At 39.3% G+C, this 27,949-nt stretch overlaps 1 protein-coding gene across 2 annotated transcripts in view; it reads left to right on the forward strand.

The window, feature by feature from the left end:
* ULK2 (unc-51 like autophagy activating kinase 2) overlaps positions 1–27,949 on the forward strand; it is a 103,150-nt gene that overhangs the window by 44,869 nt on the left and 30,332 nt on the right. For both annotated transcript variants that reach the window (XM_018561468.1, XM_018561470.1), the window contains exons 4-14: positions 2,684–2,716; positions 5,928–5,964; positions 13,263–13,436; positions 14,802–14,875; positions 17,001–17,102; positions 18,138–18,196; positions 18,486–18,568; positions 23,213–23,263; positions 25,608–25,699; positions 26,420–26,591; positions 27,496–27,556. In XM_018561468.1, the coding sequence (XP_018416970.1) occupies positions 2,684–2,716; positions 5,928–5,964; positions 13,263–13,436; positions 14,802–14,875; positions 17,001–17,102; positions 18,138–18,196; positions 18,486–18,568; positions 23,213–23,263; positions 25,608–25,699; positions 26,420–26,591; positions 27,496–27,556 (938 nt within the window). The remainder of the gene's footprint in view (positions 1–2,683; positions 2,717–5,927; positions 5,965–13,262; positions 13,437–14,801; positions 14,876–17,000; positions 17,103–18,137; positions 18,197–18,485; positions 18,569–23,212; positions 23,264–25,607; positions 25,700–26,419; positions 26,592–27,495; positions 27,557–27,949) is intronic.

The raw sequence follows: 27,949 nt of genomic DNA on the forward strand, positions 1-27,949 counted from the left end.
ACCGATCGGCACACCATACACGCGATCCGCTGGCTCTACAGCCGGCGGATCGCTTGTATGGTAACAGGCATCACTGCCTGTTTTCAAATACCGGCCATTTCCCGCTCGCGCGCGCCGCCTAAAGACGCCCGCTCAGATCTAGAGACCTCTCGGCTGGCTGTTTTTTTTACAACGGCCGGCCCTGAGGTGGTTAATCATCTGAAATACTTTTAACCAGAACCTATCCAGTTTCGAGCATGTCCACCAGGTATGAACTGCATCTCCCCTAGAATCACATCCTCGAAAACAGAGATCTGAGTGTGTCGGGTTAGAGTAGACCAACCTGGAGGGCACTAAGTACCATCTAGTTAAAGTTTTAAATGCAGTTTCCAGAGAGTTTACATTAATGGAGCACGTAGCTGTTGATTTCCACATTTGTAGCCATTCTTTCGGTTGTTTAACAACTCCAAGTTCTTTTTCCCATTTCTGTGTATATTTATGGTCACTCTGCTTTAATAACCTATTTAGCTGGGAATATACTGTAGTATCAATATTAGTTTAGGGGCCGTCCATTTCTAACAGATATTTTCAAAAACCGTTAATTCCGCTATATCTGAAGCTTCCAAAAACATTGATATAGCCCAGTGCCTAAGTTGTAAATATCTTAAATATTCTGTGTCTGTGGCTTGCATGTTGTTCTGAAAGCAAGACCATGTGCCGATCCTACCATCTACCATTAACTGGTGTAGGCATGTCACCCCTTGGTTTTTCCACCAGCCGAAGGCATTTGGCACTTCCATTCCCGGTGGAAACAGGGGATTACCTATGATTGGAAGTAGCGGTGCATAAGGTGATTGCAGACCACTGCAGTATTTTATATTGTCCCAGATCTTAAAGGAGAACTATGGGGTTAAGTCTTTTCCCCATAGTTCTCCTTAGGGTAACAGGAGGACACACTAGCCTCCTCCTGTCACCCTAGGCTCAGTATATCGCGAGCTGTAGCTCGCGGTATACTGAGACGCTGCAGTATACCGCGAGCTGCTGCTCGCGGTATACTGAGACGCTGAACCGGATCCCGACAATTGTGCCGGGATCCGCCCAGCTGCGTGACTGACAGCTGGCTCTGCCTATCTAGAGTCAGAGCCAGCTGTACCCGCCCCCTCCCCCGTCCGATCCACCAGTCAGCGCTGGCGGATCGGAGGGGGGAATCCAGCCCCTCCCCTGTCACGGCAGAGAGCCGTGACAGGATCAGGAGGTGAGCGAAGGCCGGTATGTGTTTGCTCACCTCCCGATCTACTGAGCCGACCTGTGACAGTCTCATTGTCACAGGTCGGCTAGAACTATGAGGTGAGTGAAAAGCACTCACCTCATAGTTCTCCTTTTTAAGCATATGTTTCAGAAATGGACTCATATCTTTTGGACATAGTCGGGCCGGCAACCAAAGAATAGCCTTCAGTGACACAGGAAAACAGATATGTTCTTCTAGATCTACCGAGATTGGGCGATATAGAGTCATATAAAAGTTTCCTAGAGGGACCAATTGTGCAGCTTGGTAGTATTTATAAAAATTTGGAAGGCCCAGCCCCCCCTGTCTCCTATGTATAGTGCTTTTAGTTTCTAGTACGTTTATTGTTCCATACAAAAGAAAAAACTTTGTTGTGGAACGAGTGAATGATATATTTTGGAATACAGACTGGGATAGTTTGAAGTAAATATAATACTTTAGGTAAGATTGACATTTTGACTGCGTCAATTCTACCTATTCATGAGAGTTTATGTCTCATCCAAGTCATTAATAATTCCTGTAGGCAAACTGCAAGGGTTAATACATTTTCCTGGAGGTCTTTTTTAAAGTGTTTTTCCATTATATGTTATGTGTTCCTATTCACACAGCAGGCTTTTGCAAGCGTCTCTCTCATTTTCAAAGTGACCGCAAACTACCTTTTCCCATATAAAGACTAGCAACAATCTGAGCTTCCTCTCATTAATATACAATCTTTTTAGATCCTTAACCCTTTGTTAGGGCCGATAGTGATATTGAGATTTGCCCTCATAGTGCAGACAGGGTTTATTATGTTAACATTAACCTCCTCACTGCCCTTGCACTCTTGAAGTATACTTCAGTACAGAAATTTCAGAATAGAGCATGTATTATGTAAACAGCATTTTTTTATGCTGTGTGAATGAGAACATGTACCAAATATAAAATAGATGTTGTCTAAATTTGGCTGCAAAAATACATTTTAAGTGCCATGTTTTAGATCTCCTTGTATTGTTCTGCATATCTCTAGACTTGAAAAGTGGATGCTAGTGATGGCCTGGGGTCTAGAAAAGTTGCAAGTTTTTGCACTAGCACTGAAACTGAGCACTACACCACTTTGTGTGTTTTTTATTATAGGTTATCTTACTACGACTAACAGGTACTCACAGGCAACATAAGGTGCCTACATGTTAGAGCTATTTTCACCTTAGGTACTTGCAGTTCTAGTGTTTGCTTGCATAGCATTTGTAGGTCACTGACTGTTTTTTACTTGCTGCCTATAACTGATCTTAAACCGTGTGTGTGTGATATATATATATATATATCTCTATATAGCAATATTTTGTTAATTGCATTTTATAGAGTGCATTCAGCTGTGGAAATAAACATATTATACTTTATGTATTTTTACATTAAAGTTTTGTCCTTGCTTTTGTTTTTCAGGAACTGCCCAACTCAGTTTTCTTGGTCATGGAGGTAATATTTTTTGATGTTTCATATTCAGACATAATGAGATTAACTCATTATTATGGTTTATTGAGGTTTTAGCTGTACGTGTGAAATATAAATGACTGAAGAAAAGGCAATATAAAAGAAAGAGATGAATTTAATGTTCACCTGTGAGAAACCTAAATATACTGGGGGCACTGAGTGTTTCTTGCACTAACCTTTACATGTGCATGCTTCAGCTCCTCAAGTGGCTGCATCCCAGGGTGCAATAACAAGCATGTTTTAACAGTTCCTGATAGTGTAAAGCTCTTGCCCACCCTCTTCATTCACCTGCATGTTTCTGTTGGCCTTCCTAGCCAAAAGGAATGAGCGGTAGAGGGAAAACTAGCACTTAGCACTAATTTCCTAATATAGTGTCTGGGCTTATGGGGTACTTGGGTTGCTCATGTAATGCTATTTACAATTACTAGTGATTGCGCTTAATCTCAAAGTGTAGCTAGCCCAGGGATTTAAAAATCTGCTAACACTACAAAATTGTGTAACAAAGAATGAACAGATAAACCAGTGTAGTACTTATACATATTTTCTAAAACAATAAATCAATCTACATAATCATCAAATAATAAGTGCATATCATATGAAGTCCATAAATATTCATCTCTACAAAATAAATATATGCAGTATATAATAACAAGATGCTCTGATTCCAGTGAACCACACACCATGCTCAATGTATACTGTATAGAACACAGATGATCCCTGGTAAATCCTACCACCCTTTTAACACGTGCCTCTCGCCTCAAAGGATTGACCTAGTGACCATTTTAGGGGGGAAAAAACCTAGTAACCATTCTTCAGGGAGAAAAACCTGGATGGTGTATTTGTCTCATGTTCCATCAAGTGGTCAGTGTATAACTCATAGAGTGAAATAAACGTACAATCCATAGTGCTCCCCATTTAAAACATTATTTATGAAAAGACCAAAAGCACAGAATACTCACTTGTGTAAATGTGCGCAGGGAGAGAAGGAGCAGGTGAGAAAAATCAGTCTGTATAAAACGTTCATTACTCTGGTATCTCTTCTTTTTCCATCCTGTGTAACATCACCTGAACTCCACCCAATGCATTGTGTCTTATCGACTTCCTCAGGAGTTTGGAATTCAGTGACCGCATCTCTTTTTATCTACGGAAATTATGGTGTCAAGCTCTTGCCCACCCTCTTCATCCACCTACATGTTTCTCTTGGCCTTGCTAGCCAAAAAGAATGAGCGGTAGAGGGGAAACCAGCACTTAGCACTACATGGAAGTGTCAAAATGTGTCTAATAAAGTGCTGTCAGCTACCATCAGTGGAATCTCTCCTCCTCTTCTGCAGCGGTCGAAGGTCCCGAAAATCATCACGCTGCAGAAGAGAGGGAGAGAGGCTCTAGTAATTGGTCTAAGAACAAGCCCACTTAGGGCATCTGGTGAGGATAACTTTTTTTTTTTTAGCAGCCATTTAATGAGCCGTTAACCCTTGCAGTGCAGGGATAGTCCCACGGCAAGTGTTCTCTTTTTTTAAAGGTGTTTTTAAAATTACTTGGCTGAACTAACATAATTTATCATGTGACTGAGCTTCATGTCAAAATAAAGTTAAAACCCTACCGGGTTCCTGAAGTGCAGAGAAAAGCCATTTCAGAAGAGCAATATAAAATGTTAGCCCTTGCGATCATAGAGGAATCTAACCGCAAGCAGCCAAGACAGTCAGTGCTCATTCCTGAGCTGGATGGCAGCCTGAGGGTCAGCAACAACTTCTCAGCTTCTTGGGACTTCCCAGTTGCTTTTACCGCGCTATGTTGCTAAGTGGCCATACGAACTCTGTGGCGACCTCTCAGCTGATGATTGGTCGCGTATTTGGACCACCACCCCTAGGAGTTCATGTAATGTGTTCGCTCTGGAAACTAATTATAAATTATTAATGCGCTGGTTCCATCGAGGATTGCCAAAGTGCTCCCATCCAACCCATCTACTTGTTTCAGAAGGTGTCACGCGGAGAGGGAATTTTCTCATATCTGGTGGAAATGTCCTGTAGTTTCTCAGTTTTGGTCTCAAATCTTTCATATAATCAAGGCTCTGATGCTGCAACATATCTTTACCGCGGCTAAACATGTGATTGTGCGTTTCTGGAGGGCCCCTGCCCTTTCTTTTCAACAATTCCTCGATAATATGTCCCACACCATGTTTTCTGACAAACTATGCGCCCGCCAGGAAGATATGCTTTCTAGGTTTGAGGCTATATGGGCTCCCTGGATAGAGCATTTTTTCCCTTCTGGTTTCCAGCAGACCTCTCTATCTATTTTGTGAGATGTTCATAGGGAAAATTGGTGAGAATGGATCTCATTTCTTTTTCTCTTTTTCATTCCTGTGCTTTATTCCCCCCCCCCCCTTTTTTTTTTTCTTTCTTTTCTTTTTTTTCTTTCCCTCTCTACCTGCCTTGGGATAATTCCTGTTCTTGCTAACTCTGCCACGTGGACCATTCTTCCTTTTTAGGTTTATATTTTTTCGGTTCCTCATCAGTTTATTATACTTATTTGTACATTTGTTTTTTCTGACGGTGGCCTTTGTGTATTTTGACCTAAAGTCCTCGATGATGTACAAGCCCAATATGTCTGATCTGTTCACTACTGCTTGTCTATATTTACAGAGTTGTTATTTGTTTCTGATTGAATCCTTTCTCCTGATATTTTTTTATGTAAGCACTTCCTAACCTTTAAAAAGTTAATAAAAATTATTGCATGAAAAAAACTAAGCCCTGCAGAGAAGAATTACTCAATAGTGGAAAGGGAAGGTCTGACTATAACATAGGCACTAGAGTCATTGAGGTTTTACCTTTTGCGCAAACAGTTCCTGTTGACTACAGACCATTCTCTAATATAGTGGATGGCTTGGAAAGCTAAATATTTTTGTTTGGGCAGCGACATGGTCCCTTCAAGCTGTTTTGGCTATAAGCTATATCAAATAAGCATTGTTTTTGAATATTTTCAGTAGTCTTATCTATATAATTTCTGTACCTGTTTTTATTTCTCTGTATATCTAGTGTGCTATGTTTATAGGGCAGCAGATTAGCTAACTTCCTGTACATAAGCAGTAAGAGAAGTCTGAAAACATATTTACCAAACAGTGCATTATTCTTGGCTAGGAAATCATTTAAATGTTGTGCAAGCCTAATAAATCTGTTTTAACATTTGTTTTTCTCAACAGTACTGCAATGGAGGAGATTTAGCAGATTATTTACAAGGTAACAGGTTCCTCTTTTTCTAAAATACTTTATGATGTGTCTGATTTTTGCTAGGTTTAAATCTCTACCTCTGTTGTAATTCAGTCTAGAAGGCCCTTACTGCAGACTTGAAGCGGTAACAGGAGCCTGTTGTTTTCCCAGATTAATTGTCTTGGCTGCCGTTAGCTTTTGTCATTTTGCCATACTTGAGAATATAAGCTTTAATTGAATTTTAAGGCTACAGTGCATAGCCAGCTTTTGCTTGCTAAAATTTCATGTACACATACTCTGTAGGTTTCTAGTGATCAATAATCTACGCAGCTAGGTTAATTTCCAGTTAAAAAGACTTCATCATCATGCTTTTATCAAATTTGCATCTGAAAGTAGCAATACCTTCATATGTGACAAAAGGATGATTTCAATGGACAATTTCTTTACTATGTTCATATTTTTAGTTTTGCAATCTGTATATCCACAAGGGTTGCAGACAGTTGGCTTCCCTTTTGGTGACATTCAATTGTCACTACTATGGAATTTTGTGGCGCAAACCGAGAGATTGCTACTACTGTTGCCATGGTACTGGATTACATGCCGGTTTGTGTGTGCGTCAGCACATTGATTCTTTCTGCTGACCTCCACGTCACTATTGTGTTCTGTAGTGACATGGGGGTCAACAGGAGGAACCGCTCAGCGCAGTGGAGAACCAGCTGATCTACACTACCTTAAGTGTAAATTCCTGCAGAAGACTTAGGAAGAAAATGTATCAGGATAGGAGTGGATGGCAGCAAAGCTAGGTATATGTTTTCTTCTTTACAGGTACCGTATTTATAGGCATTTTTTTAGTATCAAGTCAGGGTCATTTTAAGAATGTCAGAAAAGTCAAACGACCTTATTTGCATACTTGTTATGGGTTAGTGACTCAAAGTATTAAAGCAAAAGGATCAACAGGAAACCAACCAAATGTATTTTCAGGAGAGGTCAGCAACTGTAGCCTTTATGTTCCTCAAATGACAGGTTTTCTAAACGTTCATAAGTCTACCACCTCTATTTATCGCAATGATTAAAGGTGGTTGTAATGCAGAGAGACCATCTGAGAGGGCTAAGAATGCATGTGTTCTTGTGCAAGGTGGAATGCACCTATTGCTGACCTACACTTGTGTGTTACAGCCTGAACTTGTCATAGAGTAAGATGCAGGTCATAGACACATAGTAATCCAACTGCTTTTACAGCAACAGCACCAGATGGGAATTGATGCGGTATCACTGCATTCCAAAGTCCCTCTTTGTGTCTGCAGCTTTCAGAACCCTTTCCCTGCTTTACATTGGCTAAACATTTGCATGCAACAGCTGAGATGATGTCAGATCCCACTGCCAACTGTGGTCAGGGTAGCCTTGTTTCAAGGGTCTGGTCACACCAAAATCAGTCCTAAAATGCAAGTCAATGGAGGTCCATTTAATTGTAATTTCATCAACCCCCTGCCGTTCTGTTTTTTTGTGGGTTTTTTTGCCAACCTTTATTTTCATTGACATGTCCAGAGTGAACAAACCTTTTATGGGTTTTTTTTTGTTTTGTTTTGTTTTTTACTTCCGTAACATATTCTGTTACGTTGCGCTTATAAAAAGTAGAGCATGCTCTACTGGTCCCATTCACACCCATTCTTTTTTTTTTTTTCCTTTTTGGGGTTACCTTCCATTGGCATCTGTTGAAAAACTGATCACAATGGATGGTGTTAATGGGGCCTCAAACAATGCTGAAATGAGCTGAGCATCGCCAAGTTTCAGGTGGATCGGGACTAGTTCTAGTCTGAACAAAACTGCCTAAGATACCAATATAAACATTTCTAATTTTAAATGCATAAGGCTACTCTCACTCTTGCCTCCTGCGTTTGTTTTATTTAAATGCAGAGAAATTGATCTGGGAAGTATAAACATACGCTATGCTTCCCAGATCACTTTCTCCTGAATTTAAATGTACCTGCTGGTGTGAATGAGGCTTTATTGCTGTATGTACACATTCTGTAAAAGCAACTATGTATTTTTTTTTCTTAAAGTCTGGACAAAATGCAGACCTGACTATTCTGGCAGCGAGAGACAACACATTGCGATGCGTATTTACCCAAACAGCTGTACATCATCTTTGTAATAACATTAAAGGCTAATTCCAAACTTCAGAATTTCATTGTGTAACCACAATCACATAATATTACCTGGATGCAAAGTTCCACTTAATCCTGCTGGTCAGCCAATATGGTCTGGCTGTATTCTTGTTGATTCTGCCAGCAGCAGATTGTAAATCTGCACCATGCCAGTTTTATTAAAAGCTCGCTCAGCAGAAGCCAAGAGAAAATCTCCAGCATTTAAAATTGTGCTTCACCACAAGTGTTTTGGAAAGAGTGCTGTTTTTTCTGTATTGTTGGAATCTGTATTCCTCCGGCTGGGCCTTTGTCTTACACACCTTTTGAAATATGTAACATTAACCCTTTAAAAACAATGTTGTATACATTTTCTAAGCATTATAAATATACACTGGCTGCTTACCAGTGGTTAAAGAGAAATATAGGCACCCAGTTTGACATGGGTCTGGTGTAAAATAATGGAATTGCCTAAGAATATATTAAAATAAAGACCCTAATATGGAGTATGCCTACTGCACCAAAACACACCAAAAAGATGCATTTACCCATTTGTGTTACACAGCATGCTATAATGCATGGTAATGCATTACCATGTGTTGTGGTGCAGTGCAAAGCACATTTATTGGCAAGGTTTTCCAATGCTTGTAATGCACGTTACCGCAGTATGATTGTGTGAACAGAGCCTCAGTGGCACCTGTTTTTTTCACCTAGCAGATGAACCTGATCATTTATACAAGTTCATATTCCTTCCTAATGACTTTAATGTGATGCCTTGATGTATCAATACAGATCATTGTTTAACAGTTGCCAACCAACACTGTGGATGGAAGGCCTGATCTGGTTCTCTCCAAACTTAAACCTGCCTGGGTGAGAGATTACCTGTCAGACCATATTTATTTTTCCCCTCGCCCATAGTTTGCAACTAGGACAACTTCTTAAAGCAGAACTAAACTTGGTTAACTAGAAATTGCCAGCAATAATTTACCTGTCTGCTAGCAAATTTTTGTTATCTGTTCAATACCTGTGGTAAATATGTAGTACAGTGAACAGTCCTAACCCATTGGTCTCATCTGTAAAATGCTGAGATAATGTAAGTCCTGTGCACACGTATAGGAGTTACATCATCTGTGGCCAAAACAAGGAGATGCCAGACCTGGAAGAAGATGGCAGCAGCGGCACCAAAGTAGAGTCCAGGAGCTTTGGACCTTTCATTGCTGGAGGAGTTTCTGCAGTTGGGAAAAATAAGATCTTCTTGTGGGAGTTATGTGCTATGTAGTGTATAGGTTGTCAACAACCCATAAATGAATAAATAAACCCACAACTTCATTCACTTTCTTATGATTCCTGAGGTTTATTTCCACCTGGAGTGTTTAAATGAAGGTGTTAATGAAGTTGTTAAAAATGTTTTGTGTTTGCATTATGTAGTCATGATTTTCATGTAATGGAATAACCGCTTAGAGTCCTGGATGTGAGACGTTGCTGTAATAAGGTTTTTGAGCCAAGAGGTTGTCCTTGTATGACTCCACGGCACAGGGCTTGGAGCTAACAGCAGCAGCAGTGTCAAGCTAATGCTGCATGAAAGAAGTCAACAATTGTGGAAGCAGATTCATAATCCTCTCCTCAGGGAGAACCAAATTAGAGTAATGCCAGTGTATGGGAGGAAAGGAGAAAGGCATGCACTGCGTGAAGATACCTTCCCTCTTGCAACTGACATGATTCTGATAACGTTGTCCAAGTATTGTTGGTACCTGTGAACCAAGCAAAACCACTAAGATGTCTCAATTTTAATTCATTTGAAAATGTGTTGTAGTAAACTAATAACAAATTTATGAAGCATAGTAGACAATGGTTTCTTAAAAGTACAGACATTAAATGGCAGTCGGATTGTGGCTGCACATATGAAAGCACTCAACATAGGCATTATCAGTTGGATTGGCTAATCATAAAGTGCATGTTTAGTCCAGTGGAAGAGAAGGCAATACACTGTTGGAGACCTCCGGTAGTGGCTTATCTCAGCAAATAACAATAGTGATTACAGCTTTTTTTTATTTTTTAGCTTAGATGATCCAACCCAACCAATTAATTATTCTCCCTAAAAGGCTTGTCCAAGGTTTATCTGGCAAAGTTGGGGCGTTGTAGTAGACAAATAATTATTGCTAGATCCAGTAAAGGTTACATAGGTACCTTTTTAGTAAACATCACAACACTTTAAATTGATTCCTTAGATCCTTGTATATCACATTCTGTGGATATATTTCTATCCAGGGTCATAGTATTACACATCTGGGCCCTGGTGTAAGATATGAGCCAGAGCTCCTTTGTTTCAACCCTGTACCCACTGCAGAAGACTTGACATCAGCTAGAACTCTTTATGCAGCGTATATGCAAACAATATTATCTGCTGTACCTGAAACCCCAAACCTCATAAACCTATCTTTATAAGAGAACGAACAACTGCAGGTTTACCTCTATGATGCCAGCAGCCTCTTCTCACCTCATCTCACTCATCTTCCCTCCCCTCCCCTCTCCTAAGCTTAGCAGAGTTTAGATTACATGTTTTTTTAGTGCTGTGTCACACTCTAACATTTTCTGCCATGAGATTGAAATAATCACTATATAGGCATTCTGATTGTAAGAGGAGACAAAAAGGGTTTTTCCACTGAAAAATGTTGTGGTGCCTGGATGCAACATCTGCAAGATTGAATAGTCAGATTTTCTAGCAAGTTTAAAAGCACATTGCAAGTGAATAAAAATAATTTATGGAAAGGGAAAACCTCTGCAAGCAAGCAGAGAATATTACATCTTTCTGTGGTTTTACGTGCAATTGTTTTTTTAGGTGGTGACAGGGTCTTTTTAACTTCCCCTACCGCCTGGCAACATGATGTTCAGGCAGAGTCTGCCAATTAGGGGCTTTGTGTAAACTTGCATCCTCTCTTTTGACAGACACCACTTGACTAATTTGAGGCTTTGGTTATGTGACCTACTGTTTTTTCAATTTTTGCGTAAAAAAAGCACAATGACATGTAGGTTGATTAGTAAGCAGAGTCTGTTTTAAATGTAATGTACGTTTTTGTATTTAGTGTATTTACATTGACCAGCACTTAAATATGCATCCTGAAATGAATTTGTTTTTCACTGCATGCAAATATTTCACCTATTTCTAGCAAACAACTGCCGCTCTTGTCTCTCTTTTTTTTTACATGAAGGCTAGTCTTTACTGCTTTGCTGAAAAAGCCTGTTCACAGCTTTCAATAGCTCAAGCTCAAAGTTCAGATGAATACAGATGAATAATTCAGAGGAGTGGCTCTCCCACTCCGTGTGACCCTTCTAACTCTGCTGTGTACTGCTTCATACAAACTTTTAATTAAAACATTAGCCAGCAGAGATTAACCACAGCAGACACTTTGAATCTGTCAGGTTCTCAATCTGTTGTATATAGACCATCCTATGAATTCTATAAACGCACCATTAGGTTTTAATTCCTGCTGACATATATTATCCTGATGCCTGTCCCTGTGATTGCTGTAATTGCCTGATATCTGGAAAGTTTGTCAGCAACCTTTACAAAATACATACAGTAGTTAATACTATTAATTTATGCTAGATTTCCCTATTTGTCTTTATGACTGCAAGTAGTTGACAGATTGCATTAGGATTTATTCAGTGATTTTGTGGATTAGTTTCCTAAAGTGACAGAAGATGGCAAATCATCAATTCAGTGTACTTTATAAGGATATATTTGCAGTTTACAGTCAGCTCCTCTAAAGAATGAATATGGTTCTACATAAGAACATGGCTTTGTTGTAGCGATGCATAAATGACAAGGTAATATTGGGCGGGAAACGTGTGTCTATCTTAATAAGAAACCTGAGACTGGATGGTATAGCGGTTTTGATTTTATTATTGCTATTTACATTAGTGTTTTGTTAATGGAACGGTTTTAAAATTGCATCTATTTATCTGTAGCACGCATGCTTAGTTATTTAGTGGACTTTGTAAGTTCTAAAGGATGGGTTGTGTTTCTTAGCTGAAAAAGTACACCCCATTCCTGTTACTTTCTTCATTTAGCCATCAGGTTGGTGTTTACAATATTAGCTGAAACTAGCTGGTTTTGGATGATATGTAGTGTGCTTGGAATCTGGAAGTAGAAAATGAATAGACGTTTTGCAGTGTTTTAGTTTTTCAGTTTGCTTTTATTGATTGTTTATGCACATACAGGGGCAAATGTTCATTGTACCTGCTGGATTTTCCTACAGTAGAATTGATTGAATCTAGCGTCCACAGTGCTAGTTCCTCCTAAGGACCTCATAGTAAACTGTGGTTTAATAATGCCTTAAATTAGTTTTTTTTGTAATTAATGTATTGTACTACACCTAGTTGTGGACTTGTACTTGCTGGTGATTGCTGGTGTACAAGTCAAAAAAAGTTGGAATACAAAATAATCTTAATGTTTGTGTAAATCAGTGTGCTGCAATCAGGAGAGTCATGGCTGCAGCCTGGTGCCGGATAAGGTGCACAAAGTAATCACCTCCATCTTGGACACATAGCCAGATCTTCTCTGTGTTTAACACTCTTTTTCTGTGCTATAAACATTTCCTTTCTTTAAGGTCTTTGTAGTAGGGTAAATATGACATCTGAACAAAACCCTGGAGATTGGAAGCAAATGCACTTAAACATCCACCACCCAAACCCTGGGGATAGGCAGCAGATGCACTTAAAAATCCAACACTTTGGGAGTATAAATGGTCTGTCCAGCATGTCCAGGATAGGAATTTTTTATGGTCCTCGGCTCCATCTAGTAGTGGAAATATTATGTGAATGGGATTCAGATATATGCTGGGTCGAACTTTAATACATCACCCCCAAATGTTGGAGTTTCTCTTGTTCCTAATGAAGGTAGGTGTTCTCAGACTCTAGGCAGGACGGACTTTAATTTGAAAATGATTTAACCACATCTAATAAATATGGTCAGAGTGTCACAGGTTTGTGTTTCTGTGGTGAGAGAAGACCCAGCTCAAAATAGGCGTTGTGTAGCAAATACACTGTTCACCTACACCATCATTGATCTCTTTCTCTACCCCACTGTATGGCATCTTCATTGTACCTTTTGGTAAAGAGCGATATCTGTTAATTACCAGAAGATTACTAATTAGCAGAGTCATAAATATTTCTTTTTCAATGCAGCTAAAGGAACTTTGAGTGAAGACACCATTCGAGTCTTTCTGCAACAGATCGCCGCTGCTATGAAGGTGTTACACAGCAAGGGCATCATCCACAGGGACCTAAAGCCACAGAATATTCTTCTCTCTTACGCTACTCGGAAGAAGCTCAATTTCAGTGGCATCCGGATAAAAATTGGTAAATGACTGGTTAGAACATGAGCGTGTTTTCCTAATGCGTATAAATGAGTGTAATATTTTCAGCAATAATATAGATTATAGATGCCAAAGGTTACTTCTGGAGGTGGAAAAAAATTAGGAGTAGTATGTATTAAAATGATCGTAATTATATATTTACATTTTCCAAATTTGTCTGACATCCATTCAGGTGTCATTGCTTCTCAGCATGTCTTAGAAGCTAGCTTAAAACTTTTATTTTGCGTACCCCACCCCTTTTATTTATTATACCACAAAACAGACCTTATTGTGGTCCTGGCTCCGTTACCCCATGCAGTATATGGATTTGGTTTTCTCCTGGTATTATTGCTCCAGTGCATAGTAGCAACTCTACATGTGTTTTTTCATACATTTTCACGTTAAACATTTTTTAATTTGGCCAATGAACGTTGCTAGGGGTGGCGGCTTGTTATTATGCACATGTTAAATGTTTTTTTTTTATGTTGTGTCACTGAAGTCTATGGGGCCAAACATGCACCAAAAGCAGCTCCTGCACCTTTTTCAAAGTCGCCCTGTAGCACAACTCATAGGTGCGAATGAACCCTCTAAAAAATAATAGGATTCCTTGTCTCGTGCATTGTAGCTTGAATGCCAAATCGCTTTTTTTTTTAGGGGGTCCAGACGTACTTGGTCTAGTATTCAAGCTACAATGCACGAGACAAGGAATCCTATTATTTTTTTAGGGGGTCCAGACGTACTTGGTCTAGTATTCAAGCTACAATGCACGAGACAAGGAATCCTATTATTTTTTTAGGGGGTCCAGACGTACTTGGTCTAGTATTCAAGCTACAATGCACGAGACAAGGAATCCTATTATTTTTTTAGGGGGTCCAGACGTACTTGGTCTAGTATTCAAGCTACAATGCACGAGACAAGGAATCCTATTATTTTTTTAGGGGGTCCAGACGTACTTGGTCTAGTATTCAAGCTACAATGCACGAGACAAGGAATCCTATTATTTTTTTAGGGGGTCCAGACGTACTTGGTCTAGTATTCAAGCTACAATGCACGAGACAAGGAATCCTATTATTTTTTTAGGGGGTCCAGACGTACTTGGTCTAGTATTCAAGCTACAATGCACGAGACAAGGAATCCTATTATTTTTTTAGGGGGTCCAGACGTACTTGGTCTAGTATTCAAGCTACAATGCACGAGACAAGGAATCCTATTATTTTTTAGGGGGTACAGATGTACTTGGTCTAGTATAAAAACAATGCCCTTTTATGTCTAGGTGAGGATAAACTAGAGCTTCAACCATTGTATATTTATTTCTCTGTTTTTTATTTAGAATGTTGATCACCTTTTTTTTTTGCCCCTCCAATTTTAGCGGACTTTGGCTTTGCTCGGTATCTGCAGAGTAACATGATGGCTGCTACGTTATGTGGTTCTCCAATGTACATGGTAAGCTACTTTTTATATGTGTATTGGGTAGACACTTGTATAGATAGTATTTGGTTTATTGATTTCACAAACCATTATATAAGCTATAACAACTGAGGTGTGCTTGAGCATTTACAACAACAGATGCTTTTTCTTTTTATAAGAATATTTAAATTAGTGGAATAAAAAAATTGACCTTTAAAGTGATATTAAACCATTTGTAATCTATTTCAAATGCTGATTAAATCACTTGCATTGGATGCGGCTCCCTGATGTTTAAAAGTTTGTTTCCTGCAGATTTAGTTGGACCTTTGAGCACTGGTCCAGATTTCCTGCTTTAGGGTAGCTCCTTTCCCTTGCAATGTTCTATGGAGACACCCTTGTGTGTGCTAGTAAGCCAAGTGTGTCTCCACAAACAAGGCAAGACACTTCCCTGCTCCTCCTTCATCCCTTCCTCCTTTCCCAAGCTGGTAGATGGACAGTTGCTGGAGACTGTTCTGTCCCTTGTACTGGACAGGATGTTCAGAAAACCTGAGCTGAGAGAGTTGGAGCTGTTTGGAAACATGAAGACTGCAAGCGTTTTGGGCAAAAATGTAAAGAAATACTTTGCCGGGCAATGAATATTTGTTTGATCTGGATTCAATATTGAAAAAAGGTTTGAGAATTTAATCCTACTTTAAGTTCTAGTTTGTCCCAACCCCTGTCAGTTTCTCATGTGCTGGACAGCTTGGTCTGCATGTAAATGTAGAGAAAAATATAAAGAGTAGCTTTTATATTAACTAGTTACATACTTTTAATCCAACAGGATAGTTTTACATATTTTTGTTCAGGTAATGTGACAACCAAACTACAGGGTGTATTTGCCATATTCATTTATCTCCGGTGATGGAAAACAAAGACAATGGATCTCGACCTGTGCTTTTAAAAATCCTAAAAATGGGCATAAAAAGTACAAGTACAGTTACTAAAATAAACGTCGTTGGTTTAAAGAAATATAAATGACAAGGGTCAATCAAAAAGTAATGCCTCCATGTCTGTATCTGACATCTATTTTTTGGGTGTGTTTGCGTGTTTTTTGGTTGTGTTCTCTCCATTTACATCAATGTGTCATGCTCTGCTCACAAAATGGATAGACGTCACCAGCACACTGTTGGTGTGCTGGTGACATCTATCCATTTTGTACTGAGTGGCGGCGCCGCCCGCAGTCACTGCGAGCACCCCCCTTCATCCAATTTAGTTTTTTTCCCCGGTAAGGAGGCGATAAGGTATCTTTTTCATTTGCTCTGCTCAAAAAAACGTACTACTTGGTGCACACGCGTAAACACGTGCAAAAAACGTGCATCAAATAACGCTGTGGATGGAGCCTAGGGGCGAGCCCAACTCCAGTGCTGGCTTTGCAACTCAGAACCTGTTTTTTTAAAATTATTTCTTACTTTCCAACAGCCTGTTATCGGTTCTTTACTGTGTTGTTGCCAATCTGTTGCTTTTTGGTCGATTTTACAGTCCACTTGCATTCAAAATTTTGATAAACACTCTCCTGGTCATCGGAACGTCCATGCCCGCTGAAGTGTCTGCTCCAGATATCATTTTTCATTTACTTTCTCCTATGCAGTATATATTCATTAAATGCTTTGTGTTTAGTATTAGTGCCACTTGCTGTCATATGGTCCTTTGCCAGTGCAGCTATTGATAGTTTGCACTGTATACCATGGTCATATTACATATTTCACAAGTTGCACTTTGCTGTAGATCTTTGCTTCCTTGCTGCTTTTGGAATTCTCTTCCTCCAGTATACACATCATCATAAGATGTTTACAGCAACACTTTACATGTCTGTTAAAAAAAATCAAAGCAACTGGACTTGCTAAATTGCAGAAATTCATTCTGATTTGAGAAAGCTAGTCGGATGACCAGCAAAACTTCTTCAAGAAAAATATAGCAAGTCCGGTTTCTTCGATTTATTTTTTTACAGATATGTTATGTCCTGGATGAATGAGAACCTTCACAGACAACACTTTCTGTCTGAAACAAAATATGGTGTTTTTTGGGGAATAACATTGCACTGGCTGCTGAAGTTTAGACATCATGCCATATGTGGGTATATCTTCTGTTTAAATACCAACATAGTGATCTGTTTGGTTTTCAGGCTCCAGAGGTTATCATGTCACAACACTATGATGCAAAAGCAGATCTTTGGAGCATAGGAACCGTCATTTATCAGTGCCTAGTTGGCAAGCCACCATTCCAGGTAACCATTAATTCACTTGTGTATTTGCATTTGCTGTCTTGTTTATTTCCTGTACTGGTCACAGTTTATTCAAGGAAGTTTTGTGTGGGTTCTCTGACGTGTTCTTTGTACCAAGAATTAATCTGTAATGCTAAAGTAGATAAAGCTCTTCTCCGGGTTTGATAGTGGGAATTATTTTCTATTCATAGGGCTTAAATGTCAAATCTTTTTAGCATGAAAAAGACCAGAGCTTATGAAAACATGCAGTCTAGATACACATTTACCTAAGTTGTGTTATATGAAGAGAGGCCTAACATTGTGTTATAAAAATATTCCATTAGATGTTATAATCACTAGGCTTTGTCAGATTCCACAACTGCCAATAATAGTATCTATTGATAGGGGAAACTTACCATTTGCATGTTAATCTAGAGTTTCTTTGCAGACAGCTGTAGTTATACTGTCGCTGGTCAGTACTGTGGATTTTCTTCTTTCATTAGGATTGCAGTAATCACCAGCTTGTCTTTATTGTCTTTATATCACTGATTTCGTAGCCAGTGCAGTGTGGTTGACCAAAATGGGGTAGGAAATATGGTAATATGTGTGGGTAGGGGGTTCCCTTCTGTACAGCTAGATGTATTTGTTATGCTATAATTTATGGACAGCTTTCCATGTAATTCACATTTCTATGCTTAGGGAAGCGGAAACAATTGACAGTACACATGTAGTCCGTCATGAAAACCAGAAGGGGGCCTGCTGCCAAATATATAAGTATTTGACTTTGTAGAAGGTGGTACCATCTCTGCTGTGGACCCTTCTACTGCTTTATGTGTTAGTCCACCACTGACAGATTATATAATTACATGCTTACTCATGGTTCGCATTATGTTGTCAGATACCCATGACCTTACTCAGCGTAGAGTTATCTTAGTACAAAGTTAATATGTAGTTAACCCAATCACAGCTTTACTTGTGCTTGTTGGCCAAAAGAACTTCTAAATATATAGCTAGTTTACATAATTTTTCCTGATATTTTATCTGTTTTCCTAACAACAGGCAAACAGTCCTCAGGATCTGCGATTGTTCTATGAGAAGAATAAGAACCTTGTTCCAAGGTACATTTCCTGCATGCACTCAAACATCCTATACGTTGTGAGCTATGGTTGTGCCCTTAGGTGTTGCTCTAGTATAATAATAGTGAGTGTTCTTTAAGGATATTAGTGCTCTCACGCACCAAAATATGAGCCCTGTGTGTGTTAGAACAGGTGTATCATGGTCGTAGCACACTTCTTACATTCATGTGTTTTTGGAGGTATTTATAGCCCATCTTTGTGCTTGCACCCTCTTGCTAAGCAGACTTTACTCGGATCATAAACAATCATATGCTTGTTTAAATTCTTACAGCATTCCCGGGGAAACCTCTCCATATCTGTCTGACTTGTTGCTGGGACTACTTCAGAGAAGCCAAAAAGACAGGCTTGACTTTGGTAGGTTTTTAATTGTTACAGATACAATTTATTCAGTATTCAATCCTTGTGTTTAGGCCCCCGTAACCCCATCACCACCACCCCACCCCCCCTTCCTTATGCACTAATACTCACCTCTCCAGCACTGCCTTTATCACTCTCTCGCAGGCAGCACTACAAAGAGTAGTGACATTGCAACCTTGGTCATGTGACAGTGCTCAGGCTTAGAGATTAGCTGATACACCCGAGCACATGGGAGGGGGTCATATGATCTCCTACATATGGAAGCACCGGGTATTGTTGCCAGCTTGGATGGAAGGAGAGGCGATGGGAGAACACTGGCAAAGCCAGTATGAATGGCTCAGAAGGGCCCCGTTGTAAAGGCACTGTCACTTTGCCTTAATTAGGCAAGTCACTATCTAGATTGTGTCATTTATCACATGGTTAATGTGTTTTGCTGATTTACCTGTACTTTTATGCAATCCCTACTAAAAGTTGGTTTTAAAAGATAAAGGATACAGTTAATGTATTATTCATGTTTTTCATGTTATTGCTAAACCTGATTAAAGACAGCCTGTGCCACTGGCAATATGGAGGCTGCTGTTACTGACCTGTTTCTGAAAATGCTAGTTCCTAGGCTGTCATGCCAGATAATCTGATTTTGCAGGTGACCTATTCTAGGTCATTAACCTAGTATTAAAGCCATGAAATAAGTGATACAGCCAGCAAATGAGCATTTTTAGAATCAGAGGCCTGCAATGGGAGCACTGTGTTTCTCTTTGCACAGATTTCCTTTAATGCTTCTTCCTAATAGTTGTCTTTTTCTTGCTAGTGGTCTGCAAGCAGCTTAAATCCAACATATCATTAAAAGACAGGTTCACTTAAGAAAAAAACCCAGCTCACCTTCCTTAGCAACACTAACCTATACTAAACTAAAGCCCCCCAGTCCAGGTGCTTGCATACCACTCTATGACATTGTTAGCCTCCTCTGGTGTTTACATCCTCAAACTTCTTGGTATATTGGTCCATACAAGTCTGTTCTGTAGGGTGTTGGTTTATAGGCAAGACCAGTTTTGGAGAAGATATCTGACCTAAGCACGGAAATACTGGGGAAGGATGGGGGGGGGGGGGGCTACAGTTGCCATAATGGTGAGATAAGCAAGCCCCTGGGGGGATTAATTTAGATTAGGTTGAGGGGCTAGGAATAAAAGGCCTGGTTTTATCTACGGTATTTATCGTTTTTTTTAACATGAGCCTGTGGTTAGGTATATAATTATTAAGAGGTATGCCTCCTTTTGTTTGCCAAGTGCTTTTCCAGCTATTAGCAAAAACACAGAGACTTCATTTTAACTGGTTTGTGAACACTTTCAGCTTACAATAGCCCAACACTGATCTGAATTATGCAATCAGGGATAGGATAGCCCTAAAGGTGCCCATACACCTTACGATTATCGGACGGTTTTCGTATGTGATCGACTTTTCGTCCGATAATTATATGTGTGCATTGCAGTGTCCGACCGACATTACTGTACAATCGTACGACTTTTGACGGTCAAGCATGTTTGAAAACTTTGCTAGATCGTACAATTTTCGTAAGGTTGCTGTGTCGTTTACATCCGTCAAAAGTCATACGATCTACACTGCGCTTGCGCTAATGAAAATACGGTAAATCAATTACCGCATTTCGTCCAGGTGCTTTTCGTTAATTACGGCTAAATTAATCTTGCAATCATTGGGGCAGGATGGGGCTGCCGTACGAAAATCGTACGACTATTCGATCATCGGACAAAAAGTTTTGTCCGATAATAGGAAGGTGTATGGGCACCTTTAGTGTATAGTTTAACATATTATGGTTTATCTAGATCACTGTCCATTTATACAGTCACACATGCACATGGTTTTTCTCAGTTGGTAGTAGCACAGTTGTCATTTTTATTATAAAGGATTTATATAGCGCCAACAGTTTGCGCAGCACTTTACAATATAAGGAAGACATTACAATACAATTCAAGACAAGATGGTAAGGAGGGCCCTGCCCCTGAGGGCTTACAGTTTAAAAGGGACATGAGGAGGTAGCTGTGTGGGGATGAGAATGTGATGGTTCAGTGGTTAGGTTGAGGTGGGATTTGACCTATTTATACTGACCAAAGCAGGTTGGTATTGCTCTGCAGTCCTCCAGATGTTCTTCTTGTATTATGTCTTTTCATTTACTTTAAATTGTGTGACAGCAAGCGCCAAAGCACAGCTATGACATCAGCAGTTGTATAAACATATTAACTTGTTAGCTTTGCCTAAGCAAAGAATTTATGGTACATCTGAAATAGGAACAGATTGGAAAAAATTCAAAAAACCCAGTCTTTCATTGTCATAATATGTGAATGTATTAGAAGCACAATGCCTTGTACTGTTTTCTATTTTCTGTGTAAAAATTGCTTCTCGAACAAACAAGCCAATTCCATTGAAATCAGCTGAATTGGTGATTTGACACAAAAGGGTGTAATCTATATAAGCTTTGTAGAGCAAGGTGTTATTGGTGCGCTGCCACATTTCCAAGGTTTAAATATAAAAAGCTTTTATCCTCGTGAGAACATTCTGTTCCCAAAGCTTGAATTGTCCTATCTGAAGACTCGGGGGCGTTGTAGGCTGATCAACACAGTTGGTGTTGCAATTCTCTCCTATGACAACAGAGCTGACAGCTAAGCAAGCAGCTATGCACACCTCGACTTGGCTTATTTTCATGGAGCTAATTATTAGTCAAATATTATGTTTACATGTCTGAAAATAGACTGATTTCACTCAAAAGAGAATTATACTCTCCAGACCCACAAAATGGTTTCCATAATTAACAGGATTTTTTAGTACAGGGCGCAAGAACCAAATGCAATGTGCAGTTCCCATAAGAACCAATCTGAATTAACCAAACAAATAAAAAAGAATCTCGCGCCAATACAGCTCGACTGTTGCATGCACTAATTAAATGAGTAAAACTAATAAATACTATAAATGGTGCCTCTCTATATATCTAAAATAAATCACAAAATAAGAACCAGCATTCCTCTTCAATTGTGCAGTAAAAGTGAAAGTTTATAAGAAACAGTATGGCACAAATAATTTAACCTGAAGTATGAACTTGAACCAATGTGAATATCCCACTGTGAAAGGAACGATCAAATATAAAGTACAAAAAACACTACTAAATCCCTTCTAGTGTCCTTTTAAATAGCAACTAAATCCATGCATAGATTCATAAAATAAGTGACAGGTTTCCACCACTCTTGTGTCCCTGTTATTATGCTTCTTCAATTCTCCACTTCACACGTGATCCTTTGCCCAAACAGGCTGCTCACCTTCATTTCAGACCTCTTACAAAGGTCTGAATGCGCACTGTGATAATCCATAATTTGCTCTGTTGCCCCTTTAGTTGGCAAGATAACCGATCCTCTTCTTATCCATAAGGATAAATAGAGAACATAGTGCATACCAGTAAGTAGATGATGAAATAATTTATTACATTCTACTCACATTGACAAGTAAAATTGCTTTAAAAACAAACAGCAGGGAAGACCGGAGCTTGGAATGTCTCATGATACAAGATAACCCGATCCAACTCAACCCGCTCAATCGCCACTCTCCCATGCTACTCCCACAGCAAGAATTAAGTCCAGCTTAAGCATGTGGTGAGTAGCTACTCTTCCAGCGAGTTCCACTGCGACTATTCGATTCCTCTATCCCACCCTGGTGTGCCCATAGAACTTAATGAAATGTAATTTGTGACATTTCAATAAAGTTCTAACAAAAAAAAAGAAACGGTGCAATGCGGCTCCATCGAGCACAATGGCACTGTAATGGCACAACTATACCAGCAGCTGTGTGGTTGAGCGTGACTGCTGGTGTGAACAAGCTCTTAATGCGTGTGGCTGAATATTTGGTTTGTGTTTTTTGTGCCATACAAAAGTTAAGTTATAGTTTAAGTACATGATAATGCCTGGTAAAATGCAGTTATTCCTTAAGTCCCCTTAATGTGTATTACTGGAGATAAAGTAGTGTCACTGCTCTTTGTGGTGATATGAAAAGCCTACGTTGTTTGTAAAAACAAACTAGTTTATGCTGTAGTTCAATGTAGAGATGTGTATGCTATTTTGTTTTTTGCACAGCCACAATGTTTTTTTTGTTTTGTTTTTTTATATAATTAATATATATATAATTTGTTTGAAATTGTTTTCCCCTGCACAAACCATACAGCATTTATATTGTTAGACATCATTTAATTATACCAGTATATACCCATGTAGACACATTTATTTATTTATTTTTTACATACACCTATTTTTTTTCCCATGTATGCCTATATGAATGGGGACACATCTTATAGTTGCATATATGAAATATGGATGACCTTTTAATCTGCCAGATGTTACAAAGGCTTCCTCTTGTCCAGAAATATTTATCATAGATACCTATTTATTTATTACTTATTGTGTTAAGAGAATAACCATATGATTCTAATGAACTATTTTTCTTGCTAAGATTGCAAAATGTTGTTCTTTATACTTCAAAGGCACTCATAAATCATGGTTTGGCTTTTATTACTGTGCAAAGCTTATGTTGTTGTTTTATAAAAAAAAAAAAAAGAGCATTCTAATTTGTAGAATTTATCTTCTGTAGAGGGATTCTTCAACCACCATTTCCTTGACCAAGTGTCCGCAGTCAAAAAATGTGAGTATATTCAAGACCCTGGGTTTTGTGGGGATAGAGGTGTTAGGCCTGCCAAATATGTCACCAGTTAAGTGGAAAGGTTTGCTGCTGCTAGTTGCTAATTGGATGTCATATGATACCCATTACAGAAAGCATTTTATCGTAGCTCATGGTAAGGGCTCGGGTCAGTTTCCACTTGCAGTAGAAATCAGCCAGAGAACCTCAAATAACCCTGGGAAGTCCTTAGTTACAATTTATTTTAAAATATTACTTGTAAGACTTTAAACTGCATATTTTTGTTGTTTTAATGGCATCTTTCTTAAGCACTAATGAATGTGACAGTAGAAGTGTCAGCTGTGAAGCTGACTTTTTTTCACTAGGTATCAATTACTACTACCGTATTAAAGCTATTTAAACTGCATGAAATCACCAGGAGGCCTTTGTGCATAGGCTTGGAGGATGCTGTGTGTCATTGAATTGAGTCAAGTATATTTATATCTGCTTTGGTGACTGTGTACAGCCAGTGAAATCAGGGCAACTGATATTTGTTCCTGGTCAGAGAATCGGCATGAGCCAGGCAACTGGCAACAGAAGTCAAAAGTGGCTGCATACAATGGTTTTCTTAAATGAGTGGACTATTTTTGTTACCTTTGCTTTTGATTAACTAAACTAACATAGAATCAAAATTGGAATAGTTGTCAGACCAAATCTTTGCATGTGTGCACTAGGTCAGAAATCATTTAAAGTGAGATTGAAGTCGAAAGGTTTTTAAGCTATTTCTAATGCTGATTAACCCCTTCGTGACCAGCGACGTACAATGTTCGTCACTGGCATCGGTGCTGTTTAAACAGACTCCCGCTGGGACTCAGTTTAAACTTGTAAAGCCGACTGCTGGCTTTACAGTAGAAGCGATTCTGGCGGCTCAGCTGCCGCCAGATCGCTTCTACGGACCGGTGAAGGGTCCCCTCCCAACGTCCGTTCGCCGATCCGCTACCCGTACTATGGGACTGGAGCAATGCAGATTACATCACTTCCGGTACTATAGCTGTCAGTGCTGGGCTCCTGAAGCCCAGCTATAACCTATTGAAGTGCGATTTGCACTTTAATAGCTTATTTCAAATGTAAAGGTGATACTAGTAGTCTTTTGTACCCCCAGCATCACCTTAAAGAGGACCTGTCACTGCCAATCTGCTATCACATGGGGGACTTGTAAGTCCCCTATGTGATAGCAATTAAAGTTAAAAAAAAAAAAGTTTTTAAAATTAATATCAAATAAAATAAATGTAAAAATAATTGTAAAAATGTTTTTAAAGTCCCCTGTCCCCGCGAGCATGCGCGTCTTCATGTAAATATGCGTCGGGTGCGCCTACGTATGAAAACGCCGATCGCGCTACATATGTATCGCCGCGCACGCTGGAGTGAGCGCAATAATTCTAGGGCCAGTATTTTCGGGTATCTCTAAATTGATGACCCATGGGGGCTTTTAAGGCGTCGTCTATGGACTTTTTGGGGTACTGAATTTTGTCGCAGTTTCCGGGACACACGCAATTTTTAACCTGAGCATGTTGGGTAACTATTTACTCGTTGTAACCTCATCTGTTATATTTTTTGAAAAAATTGTTTTTTTTTGTGTTTTGGGACATTTAAGTGCATTTTTCTCTAAATTCTGGGGTTTGATAAGGAGTTGCGCTAATATCGTGCAACATACAAATTTGCAACTGCCAACATTTTATTCTATAGGGTCTTGGCTTTCAGAAAATATATAATGGTTGGGGGTTTTAAGTAATTTTCAGTCCTAAAATGTGAAATATAACATGGGTGCAAAAAATTAAGAAGCGGCCTCAGTCATGAAGGGGTTAAATCACTTACAGTTGATTCTGCTCCTTGGTATTGAAAGGTTTAGTTTCCTGTAGAATCAGCTGGTTCCCTAAGCATTGGTCCTGATATCCTGTTTAAGGGTGGCTCCTTTCCCTTGCTAGGTTCCTATGGAGCCACCCTTGTGTGTGCTAGTAAGCTTTGTGTCTCCAAAAACACACAGGCACAACAAGGCAAGCAACTTCCCTGCTCCCTGCTCCTCTCTTCTCCAATCTAGTTGATGGACGGCTGCTGGAGACTGCTCTGTCCCTTGTGATCTTGTACTGGACAGGAAGTTCAGGGAAGCTGAGCTGAGAGAGTTGGAATCAGCTGTTTAGATACACTATGACTGTAAGTGTTTGGGCAAAAATGTAAAAGAAATATTTTGCTGGTCAATGTCTATTTGTTTGATCTGGATTCATTATTGAAACAAATAAAGCGTTTAGTACTACTTTAAAGTGAATGAATGGATCCTATTGCCCATATATAAGGCTCCGTAATGTCTCCCCAGCCTGTCCTGTCCCAGTGCCTACATACTCCGGGTCAAGTATATCAGGCAGCTCCTGTGGAAGCTCGCCTTCTTGTCGATTTGCCTCTCCTCCTGTGAGTATGAAGAATTGATGCTTTTTTGTTTCTTAGTGGGGGGGATGCTAAAGAGATTGTTTCATCAGCATATTGCAGATTGCTTTTATAAGCACAATCCTCACAATAGAATTTCTTTTGAATGAGACCTCCACCCAAAATTAGTTTATTTTGTTTGGAAGGTGATTGGACTCTATTATGTGGTTAGTTATTTAGTCACAAGTGCATTTTGAGTACAAAGTCCAGTTGGGTTTGCCTTGGCTTTAATATATATGCTTTTATGATGACAATAAAGAAAGTGTGGTTTTAAATTGTGCCTAGATAATAGTGGAGGTGGAATATTTAATGAGACGATTCTGGCAATTCCTTTTATAAGTAACCTGAGCAACTTGTACATTACAAACAACTGCTCTCCATGCTGAGAATGAGGACCGTGCAGTCGTTAAAGTGTAATTCGACCCTCATTTTTTTTTATGGCATAGAAGATTTCGAACATCTCTGAGATTCTTTATTTCATTTTGAGGGTCTCTGTTGGGTAGATATGTCCTTGTTCATGTCTCAGTGATCACCGTTCCTGGAACAGGAAGTGTGAGGAAACCGTACAAACCTGCTTGAGGAATGGTCCTAACCTTTCCCTAAACTATCCAAAAAATGTCCTGCTTTTTTATTTGCCTTTTAGTTTTCATTGGTTTGATTTGGATGTGTGAACAAATCATGTTTTGATTTTTTTTTTTTTTTTAGTCTCTGCCAGACATGCAACATATCCAAGAGGAACATCTTTCATCCCCACCTTTGGGTCCTCCAAATTATCTACAGATCTCCAAGGACTCTGCCAGCACAAGCAGCAAAAACTCATCATGTGACACAGATGACTTTGTCCTGGTTCCTCACAACCTCTCCTCTGACCACTCATGTAAGATTTTATTTTTGGGTCTTGAAGGCAAACCCCAGTCATACATAATATGTAGTATTAAAACCACAGAACCCCATGGTCTCTCTGTGTGTGTTCTAAAGTAGCCACTGCTCCAAGCTTGCTCCCATGATGGACTACAATCTCATGCTTCGTTCACTAAATTGTATTGAGACTGTAGTCCATCATAAATGTGAGCTTGGAGCGGTGTCTACGTTACAACACACACAGGGATCACGGAGAACAAACGTTGCCGCCCACCAGAAGGAAGGACAGTGTCTGCACCAATTCAGAAATGATTTGCAGATCTACAGCTGAGTTCATATCCTGAGTCCGATTTGATTTGTTGCAGCGTGTCATTGCACCAGTCACATAGACAATGCATTTTACACTACTTTTTTAATATTACCTTAGTGTCTCAAAAATCAATTGTTTTACATAAATTTATATGCACATTTATGAACACTTACAGGTGAAACTCGAATAATTAGAATATAATGCAAAAGTAATTGCAGTAAGTGCTGCAAAAGGGGCCCAAACCAAGTACTGAGTACATATGCATGCTTGTACTTTTCAGAGGTCCGATATTGTTCTATGTACAATCCTTGTTTTATTGATTGCATGTAATAATCTACTTTTTTGAGGTTGTGGATTTGGGGTTCTTGGGGTTTTCATGAGCTGTAAGCCATAATCATCACAATGATGACAAATCACGGCTTGAATTATCTTGCTTTGCATGTAATGAGTCTATCTCATATATTAGTTTCACCTTTTAAGTTGCATTAGTGAAATAAATGAACTTTGCACGATATTCTAATTATTCGAGTTTCACCTGTATTGTATTTAAGTCGTGCATTAGAGTCAATTAGGTTATCTCTAGTGAAATAACTATGTCCATTTCTTGCAGACGATATGCCTACAGGCACAGCTGGGCGCAGAGCATCTAGTGAGTTCTTGATGTGTGGCGGGTAAGTTATCATATGCTTCATTCTTTTGTCATGTAGAGTTGGAATATAGAAGTGCAATATTTTGTTGCGGTGTACAGAGAATGTTTAATAAGTCACGTCACTCTTTCCCTTGCTGTCATGAATCCACTAATATTACCCAGGGCAAATGTTATTAGAATGTAATGACGTTATCTGTATGACTTTGGACTGTAGAAATGCAGTAGCTGGTAAAAGAAACCAACTGGTCATAGACTAGCCATACAAACTTCAGGCAGAGTGCTTCTTATTTAGAAGATAATTTGCATGTTCGGTGATGTCATGTAGTATTACTATTTACTGTGCTCTGCAAACAGTGTAGGAAATATCAGGCGTAGTTCTGTACTTGTCTTACATGTTCTGCTTTTATGAAACCAG

This window comes from Nanorana parkeri, unplaced genomic scaffold (genome assembly GCF_000935625.1).
Source record: "Nanorana parkeri isolate BGI_ZX_2015 unplaced genomic scaffold, ASM93562v1 scaffold525, whole genome shotgun sequence".
NCBI lineage: Eukaryota > Metazoa > Chordata > Amphibia > Anura > Dicroglossidae > Nanorana > Nanorana parkeri.